Raw genomic sequence first — 22,808 nt, 5'->3', positions numbered from 1 at the left:
CCCCCACCTCCTCTCCTATCTCCTGCATTTAATGAGTCGCAAAATATCTGATTTGCATAAGATATCTCTGCATTTCTCTGGCGTCCATCTCCTTGATTCTTCTCTGGTGACCCCAGCCCTGACTGACCACTGTCCAGCTGCTTCAGTCACCCTTTCAGCCATGGGTCTGCCCTATTGTAATGTGCAAGTGTGGTTCAGACCACCACCTGTTTTTTTTTTTTTTTTTTGACAGCTCAGGAGCTAAGAATGTCTTTATTTTTAAATGGTTGGAAAATATCAAAAGAACTATCATCTTTCCCAACATGTGAAAGTGATATGCAATTCAAATTTCGGTGCCCATAAATAAAGTTTGTGGGAGCAGAGCCACGCTCACTCATTACATACTGTCCGTGGCTGCTATCATGTGACGATGGCAGAGCTGAGTACTTGCAACAGAAACTGTGTGTCCTGGGAGGCCAGAAGTCTTTACTATCTGGTCTTAGAAAAAGCTTGCAGGCCCCTGCCCTACCTCTTCAGTCGTCCCCTCTCACATTTTTCTAAACTCATCTATCACTCAAACTCCTGAACTCCCTACATCATTAGTCCAAGTTAATCTCCATCTGGGCTTCCCAGGTGGTGCTAGTGGTAAAGAACCCACCTACCAATGCAGGAGGTGTAAGAGGATGTGGGTTTGATCCCTGGGTCGAGAAGATTCCCTGGAGGAGGGCCTGGCAACCTACTCCAGTATTCTTGCCTGGGAAATCCCATAGACAGAGGAGCCTGGTGGGCTACAGTCCATAGGGCTGCAAAGTTGTTCACCCCTGAAGCAACTTAAGCAAACACACACAGTCTCCATTTATTTCCCAGTAGGAACTCCTTGCCCATCTCAGGTGTATCTTATACCTCCCCACTAAGACCATCACTCAACTGATTCTTTCTGCCTGGAATAACTGTTCCTTCCCATCTTCTTCGAAAACGTCTCTGTTCTTCCAGCCTCACAGCAAATGCGATCTGCCTTGAAGTTCATCTCCCACACTGGTTAGCTCCCTAAAGCGCTTCTGGATCTGCTTTTAAGGCATGAAGTCCTTTCTGTTACTCCTGGCTACTTCAGCAGAGGTCCTAGGGACCTAACCAGGGGCAAGGTCCCTGAAGGTGGAGGTGCCCCATAGCTGTTGCCTAGGGCTGCTAAGTGCAGACCAAGTGTGTCTGCCTGAGTGCGGGCTCCCTGAGCTCCCGGGGGCTGTTTCCCCAGGTGTGCAGCTCCTGTGGTTACACGACTTAGTTCTCCCCAAACCATGTTGCATTGTTTTGAAAGTGGGAAACAGAATTCACCATTTAGAAACTGATTTTGGAGACTTCCCCAGTGGTCAGTGGTTAAGACTCCACACTCCCACCGCAGAGAGCATGGGTTCAATCCCTGGGTGGGGAACTGAAGTCCTACATGCCACCTGGCAAAAAAATAAACAAATAAATTGATTTTTAACTTTAAGTAGAAAGATTGTTGTCCTCCACTGATATGTCATTTAATCTAAATCTCTTACCCGTGTCGCCACCTCTGCCAATCCTGTTGGTCCATCGTCACTCTTCATTTATCTGTCTGTCTTCAGCTCTCAGTCCATCAGCTGCTAAATTCTCTCCACAGTAGCCCCACTGTTGTCCCTTGATTGGTGGGTTGCATTTTTATCAGATTACCTGCAAATAGCACCCAACACTGTTGTTTCACCCTGCTGAGCTGGGTCCCTATCTCACCCTTACTCCTGTTTTGTGCTCCAGCCAAATTATACTCTGCTTTTCTGGAAAAAAAAAAATCCCTCTTTTCTAGGGCTGCAGTTAACAAAGTCTGACAAACGTGGTGGCTTAGAACTGCAGGAATTTATAGTCTCACAGGTCTGGAGGCCCGAAACCGGAGATGAAGCTGTTGCCCGGGTCACGCTCCCTCTAAAGCCACTAGGGCAAGATCTGCTGTGTATGTTTCTCCTAGCTTCTGGATTTTTGCTCAGTGTCTTGGGCATTCCTTGTAGACGCATCACCTGAGTCACTGTCTTTATGTTCACATGGCATTCTGAGTGTGTGTATGTGTGCATCTGTGTGTCCAAATTTCCCCTGTTATAAGAACACAGATGTATTAGTTAGAGCCTACCCTACTTCAATAAAAACTTCATCTTTCATTTCTACTGAAGTATAATTGATTGATGGTACAAATGATCTCATCTTAACTTGATTATCTGCAAAGCTACTGTTTCCGAATAAGGTCACCTTCTACAGTGGTGGAGTTATCTTTTGTGGGAGTGCAAATCAACCCGTAACAATCCACCATTTGCTATGCTTTTCCCAAGCTGCTCTCACCATTTGTGATGCCCTCCCCTCCACATTTTTGCCTAGAGACCAGCTTTCCCACCTCCTCTCTTCCTCTCACATGGAATCACAGCCTCACTAAACTCCCACAGCTCTGGGTGGGTACTGCTCTCTTGACACTTACTAGAGTGGATTCTACATTATAATCATTTAGGATCCCAGTTGACTTTAAACTTCCTTCTCTTTTTTTGCTCCTGGAAGATTGGTTCTGGTGTTTGCAAAAATGATTGCTAGGTAAGCTTAGGAAGGTGTAGCCTTCACATTCTTGGTACTGGATTTTAGGCTTCTCTAGGGTACTAATTGGGTTTTACTCATAAAGATGGCTGAGTGCCCCCAAATTGATGCTTTTGAATTGTGGTACTAGAGAAACCTCTTGAGAGTCACTTGAACTGCAAGGAGATCAAATCAATCTATTATAAAGGAAATCAACCCTGAATATTCATTGGAGGGACTGATGATGAAGCTGAAGCTCCAATACTTTGGCCACTGATGTGAAGAACTGACTCATTGGATTAGACCCTAATGCTGGGAAAGATTGAGAGCAGGAGGAGAAGGGGGAGGCAAAGGATGAGATGGTTTGATGGCATCACCAACTCAATGGACATGAATTTGAGCAAACTCTGGGAGGTCATGAAGGATAGGGAAGCCTGGTGTGCTGCAGTCCATGGGGTCACAAAGAGTCGGACGCAACTTAGAGACTGAACAACATCTTGGTATTTCTGTTCCCAAACTAGACATAGGACCCATGAGCACAGGAGGCCCTCAACAGGTGTCAGCAATTTGGAGATTTGGGGGCAGTGAAAGCAGGGGTCTGAGTCTGCATTTGCTGGTGTCTGTCATTGCAAAGCGCTGACGCTTTGTGACCTGTACGGTGTCTGTCTACTATTCTCAATATGGATCCTTGGCTAGACCAGGGCACTTCCACTGTCCAAAATAAATGAGTCTTTTTCTTTGTGTGACTCTGTGTGTCTGATGATTCCCTTAAATTGAAAAGAGCAAGCACCAAGAAAGGTAAAGAACCGTTGCTGTATACAGATGCATGGTGGGACCATGCATCTTCTTTCCATCTTTCCCTTTATCATTATTTTCAATACGTTCATCATCATCAGCAAAGCAACTCAGGCTTATATCTTTTAATTGTTAGGGCTATACATTTAGAATGTGCTAGTTACCCGATCCTATTAACCATACTCTGCTCTGAGATAATCTGCTTAAAATTGATAACACAGTCAGAGATTGGGACTTTATTGATTGTATTTCCTGCTAGACTCAGGCCTTTGCCTTTTGCTTATCGAAGCCTAAACTAAATGGCCTTGACCCTGAGGAAAGTCAGGCACCTGGGGGTGGCAGGCAGACCTGAGGACTTGGGTTCTAAAAGAGGCACATGAGCAAGTCAGAGGAAGGAGGCGTTGATGTTGAGATAATTCTTTTTCTTTCCTTACCTCACAGAGTTATTTTAAGGTTAACATAATCATTTAAAGTTTTGGGAAAAGAAACGCTTGGTAAATGCCAAGATACTATAGTAGAGCTGGAAAATAATGTGGTATATTGTTATACAGAGTCACACAGACACACATGAGTTATATCACGCAGTTCTGAAAAGCAAGTGTTATATTATCTGACATGCGAGTCTATCAGGTAAGAGACAGGGACAGTTGCTGTAAGTGCTTCCTTCCTTGGTTTCAGCATAGCAGAGGGGTCAATATAGCGTAAGAGCTGGAATGAGAAAGCCTAGATTCAAGATGGTGCCGCATCTTATTCACAGGACCGCTTGGCATCAGTTGCTGAGGATCTTCATTCTTCCTCATCCACAGACTAGGGATCACAGCAGTTCTCCCCTCATAGGGATACTGTATAGGTTAGATGAGGAAGTCCATGCACAGTACTTTGCTCGTTGCCTTGGCATACGTAAATGCTTATAAATATTAATTGTTAGGTTTTAAAAAATGATCTTACTGAGAAACGAAAAAATATATCCATGAATAGTTCCGCTGTCGTGTATGCGTTTAAAATAGTTCCAGGAAACAGAAGAAGAAATATCACACAGAAACTCACAATTAGGAACTCCCTGGTGATCCAGTGGTTAGCGCCCCATGCTTCCACTGCTAGAAGCAAGGGTTTGATCCCTTGGGCCAGGGACTTAAGATGCTGCATGCTGTGGGGCATGAGCAAAAGAGCAGAAAGTTATCACTAACTGCCAAATGACTTACACAGACACTGAGATCTGAGCTGGTTATTGAAGAATTAATTGGAATTAGATGGGGAAATAAGTTAGAAGATAAACATTCAGGATATCACAGTACCATGGAAGTAAGGACTGAAGCAAGATCTGTACGATATGGTCAACTTAGAGTTTATCTAACCCAGAGACAGTGAATAGGGGAAGAGTGGGTGACAAGACCAGAATATTTGGCTGGAAATAGGGTGTGGCAAGACCAGTAAGGCAGCCTAAGCCATTTGGGATTCACGCAAAGGCATGTTCAATCATTGTTAGCCGCTGAACACAGTGGTGGATTGGTGAATATGAGGTTTTAGCCACATAATTTGACAATGACATGTTAGATAGATTAATCTGTATTACGAAGCCCCAAAACAGTGGCCTTGAAATGGAAATTGGGATTGAGGAAGCCTAAACTAATACTTGTTAATCATCTAATGCATTTCACGTGCCAGACTCTGACCTGATCCTTTTTGTTTTGTTTAATCACAACAGTGCCTGCAAAATAGATAATGATATTTACGGTTTACAGAAAGGGAAATCGAGGCTCTGAGAATTTAGGTAATTCACTTAAGGTTTTAAGGTCACACCCAGCTAATGGGTAGTAGAACAGGAATTTGATAGCCTGTTCAGCCTGTCTCCAGGTCTTTCTGCCATGCTTTGCTGAAGTGGGGAATCTAGTAAAAGGATGTGTAAATGAGATCCTGCAAAATAAATACTGAAACTTGATGTCTAATGAGATACAGGGATAAGATGATCTAGGCAATAAATGAGGATGACTCCAGCAGTTTGTGCCTAGGTAATTGTAAGCGTGGTAGAGATTTTAAAGAATTAGCCTATTAGGAAGGGAGATTGTTTGGAATGCGTGTGTGTGGGCTAATTCACTTCAGTCATGTCCAGCTCTTTGCAACCCCATGGACTATAGTCCACCAGGCTCCTCTGTCCATGGGATTCTCTAGGCAAGGATACAGGAGTGGGTTGCCATGCCCTTCTCCAGGGGATCTTCCAAACGCAGGGATCAAACCCAAGTCTCTTAGGCTCCTGCACTGGCAGGCAGGTTCTTTACCACTAGCCCATCTAGGAAGCCCTGTTTGGGATAGAAATTATAGAAATGTTGGGTTTGTGGTTATGATGCGCAGTAACAGAAATGTCAAGTGACCAACTGGCATTATGAGAATGAAATTTACGTGGAAGTTTGTGGCTAAAGTGTTAGAATTCACACCCCTGGGTTGGTACAAGGGGTTGGATTTTACAAGGACATGGAGAGCGAAAGAGAGAGAGAGAGAGAGAGAAGACGGTTAGAGCAATATTCCTACACTTTAACTGCCTGAGGATTTTGTTAAAATACTGGGGAGGCGGGTGGGATGAATTGGGAGACTGAGATTGACATATACACACTGCTATGTATAAAATGGGTAACTAATGAAAACCTCCATAGCACAGGGAACTCTACTCAGTGGCCTGCAGTGAGCTTAAATGGGAAGGGAATCTGAAACAGAGAAGATGCGTGTATCACTGATTCATTTTGCTGTGTAGCAGAAGCTAACACAACATCGTAGACCATACTCCACAACTATACTCCAATAAAAATTAATGTAAGGAATACAGGTTTTGATTTACCAAGTTTGGAGTCAGAGCTTGGAAGTCCTCATTTCTAGCATGCTCTTGGGTGAAGTTGCCACTGCTGGTCGGAAACCACACTTTGAGTAGTCAGGGATGAGAGGACTGATCCTTGAGAAGCGACCATAGGTACAGGTGAAGGAAAAGAATCCAACTGAAAGAAGAGGGACAGAAAGGTAGAAAGATGACATAGTATGCTAAGTGTCATGGGAGACGTGGGATGGTCAAGGTGAAGAGTAATGGAGAAAATCTCGTTAAGGAGTAACCACTGGTGAACCTCAAGATGTCTGTTTCTGGGAACGGAATGGAACTTGGATAACAGGAATTTAATCATTAATGATCTGTGAGATTGTGGAATTGCAATTGGAATTGAATTGTGAAAAATGTTGGTACCCAAGGGCTTCCCTAGTGAGTTTGATCCCTGGATTTGGAAGATTCCCTGTAGGAGAGTATGGCAACCCACTCTAGCATTCTTGCCTGGAGAATCCCATGGACAGAGGAGCCTGGCGGGCTACAGCCCATAGGGTCGCAAAGAGTTGGACACGACTGAAGTGACTTAGCAAGCATGCAGGAATGAACCAAGGAAACAGGGTGATAGCCAATGGTATATAAAGTGAAGGACATTGACCCGTCATTTACTAGATGAGAGTCTGGGAATGTGGGCATGCTTGGATTTGGTACATGAGCATATACCAAAAGATAGAGATGACCATAGGTAGATTTCTGCAGAAAGGAGAATAGAACAGGATTTATGGAAGATGCTGAAGAGACAGGAAATAATTGAAGAAGGAAGCTGGAGATAGGATTGAAGACACCAATTTGAAAAAAAAGAAAGAAAGAAAGAAAATACATTTTCCTCTAATATAGAAAGAAAGAAATCAGGCTCTGGTCAGGGTGGTGCAGTGAGCTTTTTAGGGCATCTCCTCTGCTCCAGAAACAGAAAAATATGAGAACGCATAACTGGGCCTGAAAGCAAGATAAATAACCTGATGGATCATAAATAGTACAGAAATAAAAGGCTGATGAGCAGGGCTACCTTCATTCTCAGGCTGGGCTCCAAAAAGGAGGCAACAAGCACTTTTACTTTTGTTGGAGGCAGAAAGTAAAGACAGGAATTTAGCTCTTGAGGGTTCTGCACGGCCATATGTACTGCAGATTGCTGGGGAATCATGAGCTGGGGACAAGCTTCCACGCTGATGAAGAGTCTGAAAAAACAGTGTTGTCAATCCCTATATGAGAGTACAGCTAGGAGGAATCTCTGAGCCTATGAAGGAGGGGAGAGGGATTAAGATGCCACTGTGAGATGATGAACTGACTTAAGCCACTCAACTAGCAAAGACTGTTCTGCTACATCCCATTGTAAAATCAGTATGGAAGGGAGCAACTACTCAACATGAGGAAAAATAAAGTTATATCATTACTTCATACCAGTCACACAAGGAGTTATACATTCATGTTGAAAATTTGAAGTAGAATTTTTTGTTTTCAGCAAATTTTTATTTTAAAATGGTATTACCCTTTAGGGGCCCCAGGCCATCATTATAGGATGGGTTTGGAACTGAAGTTCTAAGAGCCTTGGTGGAGGCAAAAATAGCAACAATAAAAACATTAGACAGTGGTGAAGGAGCACAAAAGAGAAAGATTTAAAAAAACATCCTTCCTACGCAAAATCAACTACAATCCAAAATTATGAACTTTGTAAGAAAAATAACAAATAACAATAGGATATATGTTATTCTGATTCTACTCAACAATGTTCTGGAGATTCTACCCAATTCAATAAGACAACAAAAGAAATGTAAGAAGAGTGGAAAGATACATGACCTCCCTTTTGTGAATGATATGATCATCCTACATAGAGTATCAAATGTATTCATAAATCTAGAATGAATTAGAGAGTTCAGCAATGTTACTAATAAAAGATCAATAAACACAAATTAATATATTCCCTAAACACCATTAGAAACTTTAATTGAAAACAAATCACATTTACAATAGCAACAATAAAATGAAACAAAATAAAAGGCAAAAGATAAGCAATTCTTCTGGAAAATACAAGACAGTATTAAGAGTATAAAATAGAATGAGTAAATGGAGCATGTATCTTGTTCATAAATCGGAAGAACCAATAAATGGAGATGTTGAAGATCCCCTAAGTTTATAGAATAAATACACTCCCAGTAAAAATCCCAGCAGGATTTTTGATAGTGCTTACTTGATAAGCTTAATCTATAATTTATATGAGAGAATGAAAAAGAATCACCAAGGTTTTTTTTTTTTTTGAAAGAAGATAAAGATTGCGGAGACTTGCTCTCATATACACTATGAGTTGAACACAACTAGGCAACTTCACTTTCATTTTTCACTTTCATGCATTGGAGAAGGAAATGGCAACCCACTCCAGTGTTCTTGCCTGGAGAATCCCAGGGACGGGGAAGCCTGGTGGGCTGCTGTCTATGGAGTTGCACAGAGTTGGACACGACTAAAGCAACTTAGCAGCAGCAGCAGCAGCTCTCATATACAAAAAGGCTTATTATAAAGTTAAACTAATTAAGACGGGGAAACAAATAGGCCAACAATATAATAGTGTCTTTTTTGGCACTCAGAAAACATATATGTATATGTATGCAGAAGTCGGACACGACTGAGCGACTTCACTTTCACTTTTCACTTGCATTCATTGGAGAAGGAAATGGCAACCCACTCCAGTGTTCTTGCCTGGAGAATTCCAGGGACAGGGGAGCCTGGTGGACTGCCATCTCTGGGGTCACACAGAGTCAGACATGACTGAAGCAACTTAGCAGCAGCAGCATGCAGATATACAGATAGACAGACAGAGATATGTGACTATGTGTATATTTTTGATATGTCATTGCAAATCAACATGAAAGGGAGAATTTATTTAATAAAATACTTGAGGAAAAATATTGGTATCTCATACCAGGCACACAATAAATTATGAATTCTGGCTGAAATTTAAAAGTAGAAGTTTTTTTTAGGTAAGGTTTTATCTTGAAATACTTTTAGATATACAGAAATGTTGCAGAAAGAATGCAGGGAATTCTCTTATACAGTTCACTCAGTTTTCTTTACTGTAGTCATCCACTTCAAATCACCAGGATACATCTGTTACAACTAAGAAGCCAACTTCAGCGTATTACTATTAACTAAACTCAATACTTCATTCTGATTTCACCAGTTTTTCCTCAAATGTCTGTTTTCTGTTTCAGAACCCCATCCAGAATACTGTATTGCATTTAGTTATCAGCCTTATTGTCCCTCGTGGTTCAGTAGGTAAAGAATCTGTCTGCAATACAGGAGCCCTGAGTTCAGTCCTTGGGTTGGGAAGATCCCCTGGAGAAGGGAATGGCAACCCACTCCAATATTCTTGCCTGGAATCTCATGGACAGAGGAGTCTGCGGGGCTACAATCCACGGGGTCACAGAGAGTCAAACACGACTGAGCGACTAACGCTGTCACTTTATCATGTTTCTTTAACTTCATCTGATCTATGAGTTTCTCAGACTTTCTTTGTCCCCGATTACCTTGACAGTTTTGAGGAACACTGGCCAGCCTTTATTCAGAGTGTCTCTCAATTTAGGTTCATTGGTTGGAGTCATGAGTTTTGGGGAGCAAGACCGCAGAGATGAGTGACATTCTCATCACATCATTTCAAGAGCATGTGCTTATCGCCTGGCATCACTGAACTTGCTAGCCCTGGTCACCTGGCTGAGACCATGTTTGCCAGGATTCTCCACTAAAAAGGTGCATTTTCCCCTTGCCATAGTCTTTGGAAGTAAGCTGATAAACATAGCACACAAGCTGGGGAATTACGCCCCATTTCTTTGAGTGAGGAGTGTCTACATAAATTATTTGCAGTTCTTCTCTAAGAGAAATTGCTGCTGCTGCTGCTAAGTCACTTCAGTCATGTCCAACTCTTAGCAGCCCCATGGATTGCAGCCCACCAGGCTCCTCCATCCATGGGATTTTCCAGGCAAGAGTACTGGAGTGGGGTGCCATTGCCTTCTCCAAGAGAAATTGCTAAATGTAGTATTTTTAGAGGAAAGGAGTACATCCTTTTGATGAGGGGAAAAAAATCTTAAGGTATAGATTCTAAATAACATAAATGGAAAGATTAATACATTTGATGACCTTAATTTTTTTAATGGATATAAGATAGCATATACAAAATTAAAAGATCAACCATAGACGGAGAGAACATAATTCCAAAGCATGTAGTCAGCAAAGAATTTGCATGCAGAATAAATAACAGGCTCCCACAAATAAAAAGGGTAAGACAAACTCATATATAATGTATATATGTATGTGTAGATGTATAGTATGTGTGTATATATTATGTATCATTCTATAATATTATTGGACTTCCAAGGTGGCTCAGTGTTAAAGAATCCACTTGCCATTACAGGAGCCGTAGGAGACCCAGGTTTGATCCCTGGGTCGGGAAGATCCCCTGGAGAAGGCAATGGCAACCCACTCCAGTATTCTTGCCTGGGAAATCCCATGGACAGGGGAGCCTGGTGGGCTACAGTCCACGGGGTCACAAAGAGTCAGACATGAGAGTGATCACACACATACTATTATTATATAGGTAATATATATCCACACATACACACATAAGGTACATAATACACACACACAACACAATGAAGGAAGCATAGGAAGAGACAGTTCATAAAACAGGAAACTCCAGTTGAGATGATGGAAACCTCAGCAGTAATTAGGAAACGTACCTTAAAGCTATAGGAAGGTAAGACCTACCACGCATCAGTGAATATCAGATATGGAGATATGCGATAAGAAGTTCATTCATTTAGTGATCACAGAAATGAGTTGGTACCATCACTCTGGGGAGATATTTAGCAATACAGTGAAGGATTTCTATACATGATAGAGATAGCCTCTAAAGCCCTTCTTCAAACATTTTTTTTTGTGCATAGAAGTCACCTGAAGAGCTTGTTAACATGAAGATGTTGATGCACTGGAGTCTGAAAGCCTCCATTTCTACTAAACTCCCAGCTGATGCTGAAACTGGTTCACATGCCCAGCCCTTGAGTAAAAGCCTCTAGAGCAGAGGTCAGCAGACCTGGCCCCTATCTGTTTTTGCCGGTGACGTTTTAGTTGGAACATGTTTGTTTGTTTCCGTGTTGTCTGTGGCGGCTTTCGGACTGCAATGGCAGAATTTAGTAGCAGTGAAAGATGACTGTATGAAGCGTAGAAATCCTAAAATAGTATTCATTATCTGGCCCTTCGCAGGGAAAGTTTGCCAACTACTGCTCTAGAGAAACTCTCCCATGTGCATGGAAAGAGACTCGTGTAATAATATTTATTGCACCTTTTTTTTGAATTATGACAGAATGGAAATAAAGGTCAGTTGGTAGAACCGGCAAAAAATTTGTAGCATGTTCACATGCTGAACTCCATTAGTTACAATTAATGAATAAGAATTACATGTTCAAACATGGATAAATCTAGAAGACACCCCTTGCTTTAAGATGTAAACTTGGGCAGTTTTCTTAACAGATCTATACCTCTGCAGCCAGATTATTAAAAGATGCCTGGAAATGAGCCTCATCTATCTCAGGGCAGTGGTTACCTCTGGTTGAGGGAGTAGATGAGGAACAGGATGATGGATGGATTCATATGGGCTGATAGCAATAGGTGTAATGTGATCTATCTCTCTCAAAAATTTGAAAAGAATATATCAAAGTATAATAAATTGTTAATATTCGGTGGTGGGTATCCAGTTTTGATCATCTCTATACTTTCTTACTTCAGATATTCCAAACATTTGAAAAGAATGGAAAGAATCAAAAAGGGGGAAATGTGCTGAATATAAAGTATCTGGGGACTTCCCTGGTGGTCCAGTGGTTAAGAATTCAACTGCCAAAACAGGGGATGTGGGTTGGATCCCTGATGTGGGAGCTAAGATCCCACATGCCTTGGGGCAACTAAGCCTGCAGGCCAAAGCTAGAGAGAAGCCCCTCCCCTCTAACCCCACTCCCACCCCACATGCCAAAAGAAAAAGAAGAAAATAAAGGCAAGTATTTTGAAATGCAGGGAGGGAGATGAAAATAAAGAAACGCTATTCATACCTGAGGTTCTCGCTCCTCTCAGTTAAGCAAGAGATGTTCCCGTATGATAAATTGTCCCTTATATGGTTAATTTTGAGAATGGAAAACAGGTTTTGCCAGGTGACTAATTTTACTCCATGGCTTATAAAGTATTTTGATTCTAAAAGGTCACTTCACCAGCGTCCTGGAGTGGAAGAAACTTCGCTTTCTCTGGGACTCGCATTTCACTTCTTTGAGCCAAGCTCAGCTTATTGTTGGGACAATAGTAATGCCAAGGGCGAAGCCCCCAGGCATATCCTCCTCCTTTTGAGTTTGAGCTTTGCAGTGTTCCTCCAGGGAGAGTCAGGAGAGCCTTCAAGATTCCTTCAGGGAAGTGCCTTTTGCTTTTGTCTGAGAATCTCAGTGTTCCTCACCCTTTTATCTCACCCAGGCATGGATGCCCTCCCACTGTGACTTCCCCTGGCACGATTCCCTGAGCTGATTCACAGTTACATTCAGCCGCAACCCCCTCGCTTAGAGCATCTGCACACAGCTGGAACCAGACTTTGCACGTGGGCCAGGGCGGTCTCACCATTGATTTTCCCTGCAGTATTGAGGCAACTTTACAGGAAGAGGTGCTGTGTGCTGAAGTTGGGGATCTCAGTTCAATACTCATAGCCATGAAATATACAAGAGGGACATTTCAGTTCCAAGTACATTTCAGTATGCTAAAGAAACCTTTGTAGATTGTTTGTTGCTGCAGGGATGTGGGAATACTTTGGGTCAAATCATACCCCATGAAATTTAACAGCTGCATTAAAAAGTCTTGCTAGCTGGCCCTTGACAACCTTTGGTCAAGTGTCTTTTATGTGCCAAGCAAAGTGGAAGCATTGCCAACTGATAATGCAAATACTCCAATACCCTCTTCTTCCCTAAAAGCAGCATTGTATGTAGTCCGTAGAATATTTTCTTCCTGGGAGCTCAGTTTCTGAACCCAGTGTCCTCTTACCTATAGAGTTCAACTCCTGAACTAGCTCCTCTTTCTGAGATAAGTTTGTCCTTCTGATTTCCAGCCTCTTCTTTATCATTTTTAACCATAACCAGTGAAAAGTGCAAATGTTAGTTGCTCAGTTGTGTCCGACTCTTTGGGACATCATGGACTGTAGCCCTCCAGGCTCCTCTGTCCATGGAATGCTACAAGCAGGAACACTGGAGTGGGTAGCCATTCCCTTCTCCAGGGGATCTTCCTGACCCAGGGCTTGAATCCAGGTGTCCTGCATCGCAGGCAGATTCTTTACCATCTAAACCACTGGGGAAGCCCAACTATCCCAAGAGGGAGCATACATTTGGTTATCATAGGGACAGTCAGTGAGGCTCGCTGACATGGCATTTCCTGGTCCTTAACGCACAGCCTATTACCTAGTGCTGGCTTTACGTTTATTATAAAGTTCTAAACTCAAATGCTAAGACAAAGCATTCAGGGATTATAAAGAAATGATGGGACCAGGTGGAGGTAATAGGGAGTGGAGGGATATATGGCAAATTAGAGAACACACACCCTGCGTAAACTAAGCTGCCGCTGCTTTACACTAGCTGATGACCATTTTGCCGAAAGGCTGGCCCGGCACTGACAGAACTGGATATTCAAGGGAATCTAGAAATAGGGACATTTTAAATGTGAATCCCCCAGCTTTTAGATGTTGCAAGCTGATTCAAAAAATTGTTTAAACTATGCTAAAAAAAAGATGCAACGTAAAGCCACAGATGGCCCATAGGTTGGGTTTGCAACCTCAGAATAACAGAGGAAATGATCTGAGCGATTTAAGCAAGTTAGTTTGCGGCCAGCAAGTCTAGGCCTTTGGGTCTCACCTCCCTGGCTCAGTGCCACCAGCCTTTTGTTGAATCTGATGGGAGGAGAGGAAAGACCTTAGACTGAGAAAAGCAACAGCCGCACCAAGAGGCAAAGATGAAGAACCATGTAACCAGAGTCACATCCTGGGGCCATTAGGACCCTTTGATAACCTTCTTCCCATGACCTTCCAGAGTCCACTGCAAAGACAGCAAACGAAGCAGGCGGCATTATGAGGGACATTTTCTTTACCATAATGTGCCCTTTCCTGTCACTTTTTGTTCACATAGTGACCCAAGGAGAGGGTGCCAGGGAGAGAGTTCTTCTGGGCTCCGTACCTTCCAGGAGGGTTCTGACTGTACACACTTGCTCTAGGTGTGACTGTGTTCTGAGTAATTGCTCTTCTCTCCAAATTCATGATTCTCTGTCATCAGGTTTACTTTGCATCCTTCTTAAGCGGAACTCCCAGAAGTAACACGGAATGAAGGGGTCAGTGTCTGGATAGGGCTTGGGATTCTTTACTTGGAAGGTCCCAGGACAAACAAAGTGGTAGGTGTGGCTGGCTACCGAAGTTCAGAAGATGGTACAGAAGGTGAGGCGGCCTGGGCATCAGCTGGCACAGGGATGTTCAGTTCTCTGGCTAGGGAAGCCATTAGTGAGGAGAGAACACTCCAGCCCTCCAGACAGGCCTTGCAGAAGGAGCCAGAGGCAGAGCCCTGCTTTCCCTGGAGAATGTCCCCATCACTACGGCCTTGACCTCCATTTCTGCCTCCATTTCCCAAATATCAATTTGCAACAAATAGAATCCGTATTGCAAACTATTTAATGACAAGGAGTTTAAGGTTATAAAGAACTTAGGATATTCAGTATTAGACTCTGCCGCAAAGTGAACTTGGGTTGTTTTTTTTCTTTTTAATGTATATTACTGAGCCTCAGTTTTCCCACATGTAACCCTGGGAGTCTCCAGGCAAGAACACTGGAGTGGGATGCCATTTCCTTCTCCAATGCATGAAAGTAAAAAGTGAAAGTGAAGTTGCTCAGTTGTGTCCGACTCTTAGTGACCCCATGGATTGCAGCCTACCAGGCTCCTCCATCCATGGATTTTTCAGGCAAGAGTACTGGAGTGGGGTACTATTGCCTTCCCCAGATTTAATAATATCAACTTTTAAAAGGTATTGGAGGGACTTCCCTGGTGATCTAGTGGTTAGGACTCTGAGCTTTCACTGCCAGGGCCTGGGTCTAAGCTGTGGTTGGGGAACTAAGATCCTGCAAGCCACATGGTGTGGTCAAAAAAAAAATTAAAAATAAAATAAAAGATAGTGTTGTTGCTGTTGTCGTTCAGTTGCTGAGTCGTGTCTGACTCAGCACACCAGGCTTCCCTGTCCTTCACTGTCTCCTGGAGTTTGCTCAAACTTATGTCCATTGAGTCGATGATGCTGTCCAACCATCTCATCCTCTGTCGCCCCCTTCTCCTGCCCTCAATCTTTCCCAGCATCAGGGTCTTTTTCAGTGAGTTGGCTCTCCTGCATTGCAGGCAGATTCTTCACTGTCTGAGCCACTAAGATACTGGAGATGCTGAATCACCTGTAAGCAGTGCCTGATGCTGTCACTAAGTTATATAGATCTTTGGATTCCAGGGTGATCAGTGATATATTGAATGGTAGGATTGTTACAGACAGGTATTACCTGAGGCTCCCTTCATGTCTTCCCACCCCTTGAGGAACCATGCGGAGGCTGTGACTAGAATGCCCCATGCCTGGGGTGAGGCACCCATCTGGCTCCCCACCCTGACATCTATCCTGGGACCCTGCTCCTCTCACTGTCTCTCTGGACAAGCGTCTTCGTTGCTCTGTGCGTCTGATTCCCTGTAGTTAAGCCATCCATGACCTCAGTGCCAGAACGCCTGTGTATTTCAACCTCCTCCATCTCACAGCCAAGGATGTGTAAGTTCTAAGCATTTCCGCGACATAGCAACGTGAAGATGAGGAATGAATATATTTCAAGAGGAAATGTTGGGGAATAATCCAGCAGAGCTCCGCTTGGTATTGGGCCTTTTATCAAGGCCATAACCCAAACCCACCTTATAGTGTTTGGGAATAAAATGACCATGTCAGATAGCAAAAGGAAGAAGCAGGGACAGAAGGGGAAGCCTTGAGAATCCAATCGGATGAAGAGTGTGTAGACAGAAGATGCGAGGCGGTTCTCACGGGCAGGTGTTTGGAAGGCTGCTAGCACTAGACTCCCCAGGCCAGAGCATAAGAATGGGGCTGGGGTGAACCAGAGAGCGTGAGATGAATGGGATCTTCAAGACTGTCAAGAAAACAGAGAAGTGTGAAGGTCTAGGTGTAGGCCATCTTTTGTGTGGCGCAACCATAGCAGCCAGTCCTTGTCTTGCTGCAGCGAATAGTAAAGAACTTGCCCCTGAGGATGCAACCTGCTTTCAGCCCCAGGGGATTGGCTCAGGAAGCTTTCATCACATTGTCTGGGTGCTCGGTTTCCCTCCCTTCCCCAAAACAACCCCAGAGTCTCTGGTTCACATCTCAGGAAAACACACACCTAGACTGTCCCCGAAGACCAGGCTCTGTTCTGAACTACAGAGGGCCTACGAGAAACTTTGTGCTGGATGACTCTGGGAAACGCTGTCTACAGTTGGAGGAAAAGGTTAGACGTGGGGGTCCATGGGCCATGGGTGGGTGAGGCTTTCTTCAGAGGTGTGTCTGCCCACTGTGGCCTTCCCTCCACCCGCCTGTCTCTTTCCGTCTGTGTCCATGGTGGTCCTGGTCTCCCTGCCTCACCCCCACCTCCCACAGCATATGCCTTTTCCTTCCTGCTCTGGGGTTGTTCTGAGTGAAAGAGGGATCAACGGGAGATTTTGGATCGGTGCCTCTTATGCTATCAGGCTTCAGCATTTAGAATCTTGGAAAGGCTCCACCTGGGAGAGAGTTCCAGAGAAAACAAACTTCAGATCCTGGCTCATATGGGAAAAGGCTCATGTTCACGGAGGCAGCTTCAGGGACCTTGGCAAAGGCTTAGGCAGGCTTGGCCCCTGCCTTTAATGGATCTGACATGGAGTCTTCCAGGGCCTGCGTTGCTACGTGGCTTCTAAGGGAGATTACACTCTCAAGCTATAATGACACCTCTTTCATAGAAGAGTTTTCAGGTCTCTAAGGAGACCAGCAATTTTTGTTGTTTTGACCATTGTGCCCTGAGACGGCCAAACTCCCCATCTCTTCTGCTCTTCATTCCCCTTTGCCAAGTTGTTTCCCTCTTGGAGAGCAGATGAACTTCTTTTATAGGGGGGATAGGCCCAAAAGGGGTTCTCAAGACCAGTAGGATCATCCGTCAAGTCATAGGAGTCATCCTTCCACCCCCAGAAATGACATCCAGAAAAGCAGTGGTGGGCACAAGTTCAGGGTTCCCTGGCCCAAGAAGAGGGATGGGAGTAAGCATGGTAGGGAAAGGTTGGACAGAGTTTAGGGTGATTCCCTCGAGCAGTTCCTTCATGCCACTGAATGATACTCAGAAGACCATGTATCTAGATTTTGTAGCTAAAATAAGGCAGGTGCCCCTTCAGTTAAAGCAGTGTGAGCACAGGAGCTGGGAACACCTGGATTTCTATTTCTGGCCCTGTGCACTGAAGAAAACCACTTCCCCTTGTCTTTGCACTTGGGGCTCAATACTGACCACTAATTTCCCCGTGTCTGCCTCTTCTGCCAGGGGTCTTTTCAAACATAGACAATCATGGGATATTAAACTTGAAGGACAATAGAGACCATCTAGTCCCATCAACTCACTATATATATGAGGAACCCGAGGTCCAGAGTGGGGAAGTGTCTTACCCAAGGTCACATGGTGAGTTACCTCTTTCGACATGCTTGTATGCAGTACAGACTCCCCTCCACCCCTCACCAATTTTGATTCTTAAGATCTTAAGACCTCATGATGTCTTCATAGGTCCCTGAGGACTGGGGGAATGACTAGGTGCCTGATGTGGGTTGGTACTAAAATCCCTTAGGTGAGGGGGATTTTCCAGGCCAGGATACTTCACAGGGCCTGGATGAGGAATCTTGGAGAAAGGAGAGAGGGACTATGGCTTGGAGAGAAGCAAGGGTGTCAGAGACCCTCTAGGCAGACTGCCCAGACCCATGGCCTCTGCCACAGCCCCATGAGAGCCCTTGTCCTGGGTTAGCACAGTGATGTTATCACACAAACATCTCACGTTGAGACTGAGTCTCCCTCTAAACACGGCATTATCAGCGAGGAACTTCTCCTCTGTCTCCACAATCGGACGCCAATGCCTGCAGTAGGAGGGCACCCAGCATCCAAGATGACTCAACTCTGTTTTCATTGCAATATGTCCTGAGAATGAGGAGGGGAAAGTCTCAGTGCAACCAACCCAATCTCTCCCCATCACCTCCAACTGCCCATCATACCCTCCACATGGCTGCACACAGCTTTCCTAAAAAGATAGGCTTACTCCTGTCTTGTCTGCATGTGCAGCTAAACAAACACACGCCCATTACAGACATGATTTTAATGTGAGATTGGTTGAAAAACCTCCTTCTGGACATTTGATCAATATTACCCACACCTCTGGATATCCAAATTCCGTCCATGGCAGTGTGGGCTAGAGACGAGCTGAGCCAGCATGGAAGTCCTCCTTGCCTGAGGCTGCTCATGGCTTGGTGATCACCAGTGCCACCCCTCCGAGGTTTTTCCATCCCCTGTAAGATTTGGAGGGGTTCCCAGGTGGCGCTAGTGGTAAGGAACCACTAGCAGGAGACATAAGAGACATGGGTTCGATCCCGGGGTCAGGAAGATCCCCTGGAGGAGGGCATGGCAACCCACTCCAGTACTCTTGCCTGGAGAATCTCATGGACAGGGGAGCCTAGTGAGCTATAGTCCATGGGATCGTAGAGAGTCAGACACGACTGAAGCACATAACACGGAATTATGGGGAGGCAGAGTGATCAGCCATCATTTCACTGAATGGGTGAAATGGGAGGACAAAATGAATAAGAAGGTGTTTCTAGTCTTGGAAGTACAGCAGCCCCAGCCTGGTGCAGTCAAAAGTGGTCCACATCATGCCTACTAGGATTAGAAGTAGCTCACTAGAATCCCTCAAGAATGTCTGGAGAGCATTTTCCTCTGACCCTTTTGCTCCCCAGGGACCCTGGCAATTATGCCCCCTCCCCACTTCCCTCCCAGGCCCATCATCAAGGCCTCCTCCTACTTAGATGAGGTTGCTCCTCCTCTTCCAGGACAATCCAAGGCCATGCCCCCAAATGTTTCGCTCCCATCACTTCCTCAGTTCAGTGGAGGCTGCAGCAAAAGTGGAGTGTTTCCAGTTTCTCTGGCCATGCTTGGTTTTAAGTTAATCCCCTCCTCCTACCCTTCCCTTTTGCTGAGAATTCATTTGGCTGTTCCCAGTATATCTGTATCCGTATCTCCAGTTGTCCCCTGTCCCCCCCCACACGCCCCCACCCCGCCCCCACCCTGCCCCCACCTTTCGAGCTCCCACTCTGTTTCCCCTTCTAGTTTTGATCTTCTTTGGGGGTTTGGTTTTTACTTTATTTTGCTTTTTTCTGTTTTTCTGTTTTTTTGTTTTTGTTTTTTATAGGTTTCAGAGAAATTATGTTGAATCCAATAAGCCTTCCCGGACATTCCAAGCCTCTTAACCATGGCATCTATGTTGAGGATGTCAATGTCTATTTCAGCAAAGGACGTCATGGCTTTTAAAGACTCCTTTTAAGCCTCCCTGTTTTGATGTCTCCTTGGTAGGCTGGGCCCTCTGAGAGGTTGGAAGCTCTAGGCATTGTTCCATTTGGAGCCGGGGATGCTAACTAAAAACCACATGAGCCAATGGTGCCCCCCGCATCCTTTATCGCCACCAAGACGGGTGTGTCCCCGCCCCCCCATCCACCACTGGCAGGGTTGCCCTTCCCCTCCAGTCATCACTGTGCTCCCTTTTTTCCTGGCCTCCAAGGCAGCTCCTGCCATCATCTTTAGAGCCAATACAGAGAATTAAAAACCTGTGCACCAGGAACCATCTTTTAAACATACTAGCAGTCTCTTGCTTTCCAAAAACAACCCAACCACCACGAGAAAGCCTGATGAAGTCCAGCCGTGCTCCGGCCTCACTTTCTCTGCTGGAAGTGTGGGGTCTCCTTGGCCACCCTCTTAGTGACCTCGTCGCCCTGCAGCCTCCCGTGGGGAAGAACATCTAAGGAGAGGTGGAGACGGCGCGGTGAGAGGAGGGGGAGCCAGGCCCACGTGTTGGCACCAGATTAGGTCTCAGAGGAAAGAATGGACACCAATCATTTTCTATATATATACATATATATATATATATATATATTTTTTTTTTTTGGTGGAGAAAACCGTGTCTTTTTGGGGACACACTTTCCCCCTACTTCCTCTTCTCTCTGCAACGGCTCAGTGAGTGGTGTTAGAAAACCCCTTGGAGAAGGGGATTTCTCCAGGGCTTCTTCTTGGCCCCTAGACCTACAGTTCCCACGAGCTCTGGCTGCAGGAGGTCTTGCCTGAGAACCGGGCATCCTGCTAGGACCACAAGGGACCACAAGGGAACCAGGGACCAAGGCCCTTCCTGCTGGCCTGTGATTCCAGCATTGGCGCTCTTCCCCCACTTTTACTTGTTCTTGACTCTGAGAACTTTCAGCACCCAATGGAATCACCATTTCAAGGCCAAGATGAACTGAAGGGGAAGAGACGTAAAAATTGGCTTCCTCCAGCCCCTCTCACGGCACCAGTGGAAGTGTCATCCTGTCCTCTGGTCAACATATGTGTTTACTTTGCTTGCTTTGACTCATGCCTTACTCCATGGCCACCCTCTCCCAAAGAGGAGGGATTTGTTTCCCCCACTTTCACCTTGACCCACAGTGGAGGGGAGGGTGGAGGGAATGCCTTTACCCCAGCTTCCATAGGAAAAGCATGGATGTAGGGCCTGGAAGTCCCTGGATTTGCTGCCATATTGGCTTAGTAGATTTCGGGGGCGTGGCTTACTTCCTCCCACCCCTGGTACTTCCACTGTGGGGGCTCAGCACAGGCTGCCCCTTGAGGGTGGAGCACGGAAGAAGAAAGGGCCAGCCATGGGGAGCTTGGAGGGCAAAACGGTGGTGGTTTTAACCCACTAAGTTTGGGAGTGAGGATGCACAGTGATAGATAGCAGATTCTCTGCCTTGGGAGAGTTCCCTGGGGGTTAGGATTCCCTCTTAGGGTTTTAGGTTCCAAGTCCTGTGGATGGGGGTTCTTCAGGTCAGGTTCCCAGCCTGGTTCTGGAGATGCCCTCTGTGGGTTTTAAAAATACAGAGCTTTCCAAATTCTTGCCCAGTGTCTGGGGTGGCCTCCCGGGCACCTGAATGTCCAGAGTATCACATGGGGGTTCAAGTTGTCTCCAGGACCTTGAAGGATGTGCTTATTCAGCCCCTCCCAGCTCCCCACCACCCCGCTCCCCACCACTTCACATCTGGCCAGTCCCCACTGTGTCCTGCCAACTCTTTGGGCCAGGGCCTCTTTCTGAGTGTGGCTTTAAGGAGTAAGCTTGAGGATGATGTTTTTTGATTACTGTAATTCATTACCTCATTTCCAGCCTCCCAGGCTCCATCCATCCCAGCATCCTTTATTCTGCCATTTCCCTCACCTTGTGCTAAGACCATGGGGCGTTCTGTTTCCACAGAGACTTATAGGAGTGTTCAGTGTATAGTTTCTTAATAAACACTTTATTTTCTAATGAAATGACTGAATCAGACCTCTTATTTGGCATTTTTTGCAAAGAATATTAAAGACATTTCAGGCTACCCCTGGTTTTTTTTTTTTTTTTCATTCCTCCCTATTTTACTCTTTTAAAGAAATTTCTTAGCCAATTCCTGTTTGCCAAGGATTTTACAATCTGCTCCATTGGTTGGTTTCACTGAGACCTCTCCAGATACACTCTAAGCCCATACAGTGAAGTGTTTCCTCAATCTTACTGAGAAGGCGTTAGAGGCACAGAGAAGCTGATTGGTTCACCCAGAGTCACACAGCGCACAAGGCAGAAGCAAAGTTCAAACCAGACTCCACCAAACACAACGCAGGTGACTGAGACCCTCGCCTCCTTGGCGGCAGGGGACTCTTCTGTTGTCTGAGCAGCCAAGACCTTTGGAGATTCTTTCTTCACAACTGAGGCTTAAGGGGCTCTGGAGTGGGGTCAAGGGATCCTTCATCTTTGGGGCACCAGCAAGCCAGTGTGATTTTTCCTTTGGTTGGAGTGGTTTTATAGCTCCCTGATGAATCTTGGGGAAGAGACCTTGCCCAGAGAAAGATGGGGCTCGGGGTCTGTAGGTCAACCTGCCGATTACTCAGAGACACCCCCACCCGTCCCCATGCACAGCACGTACATACTCAGGTGGGCCGAGCTCTCATGGCAGGTCCCATGTGGGCTACCAGAGAAAGGGAGGAAGCGAGTCCTGGGGTTCTGTGAGACTGAGATGCTTAGATGAGCCGGGTATGTCTGTCCGCCCTTGGTTCCTGAGCCCTGACACAGCTGTAAGTGTTGAAATGCCTTCTGAGGAGGAAGTGGAAACCCATTCCAATATTCTTGCCGGGAAAACCCCATGGACGGAAGAGAGGAGCTTGGCGTGCTAGCCCATGGTGGACACAAAAAGTCAGACACACCTTAGCAGCTAAATGATAACAGCTCACAAAATGCAAGTCATTA

At 45.2% G+C, this 22,808-nt stretch overlaps 1 protein-coding gene across 4 annotated transcripts in view; it reads left to right on the top strand.

The window, feature by feature from the left end:
• NTRK3 (neurotrophic receptor tyrosine kinase 3) overlaps positions 1-22,808 on the top strand; it is a 431,855-nt gene that overhangs the window by 292,066 nt on the left and 116,981 nt on the right. Inside the window, exons 13-14 of one of the 4 annotated variants that reach the window (XM_060401598.1) lie at positions 17,810-17,944; positions 19,713-21,847. The exons of 2 other annotated variants lie outside the window; for them this stretch is intronic. In XM_060401598.1, the coding sequence (XP_060257581.1) occupies positions 17,810-17,944; positions 19,713-19,831 (254 nt within the window). In that variant the 3' untranslated portion in view covers positions 19,832-21,847. Of the gene's footprint in view, positions 1-17,809; positions 17,945-19,712; positions 21,848-22,808 lie in introns of those variants that run through there. One more of the 4 variants, XM_060401599.1, reaches the window with a different exon arrangement.

This window comes from Ovis aries, chromosome 18, assembly GCF_016772045.2.
Source record: "Ovis aries strain OAR_USU_Benz2616 breed Rambouillet chromosome 18, ARS-UI_Ramb_v3.0, whole genome shotgun sequence".
In the NCBI taxonomy this organism is placed as follows: domain Eukaryota; kingdom Metazoa; phylum Chordata; class Mammalia; order Artiodactyla; family Bovidae; genus Ovis; species Ovis aries.
Note: the sequence above shows the minus strand (reverse complement) of the source record. Positions and strands in the feature narration are given on the sequence as shown.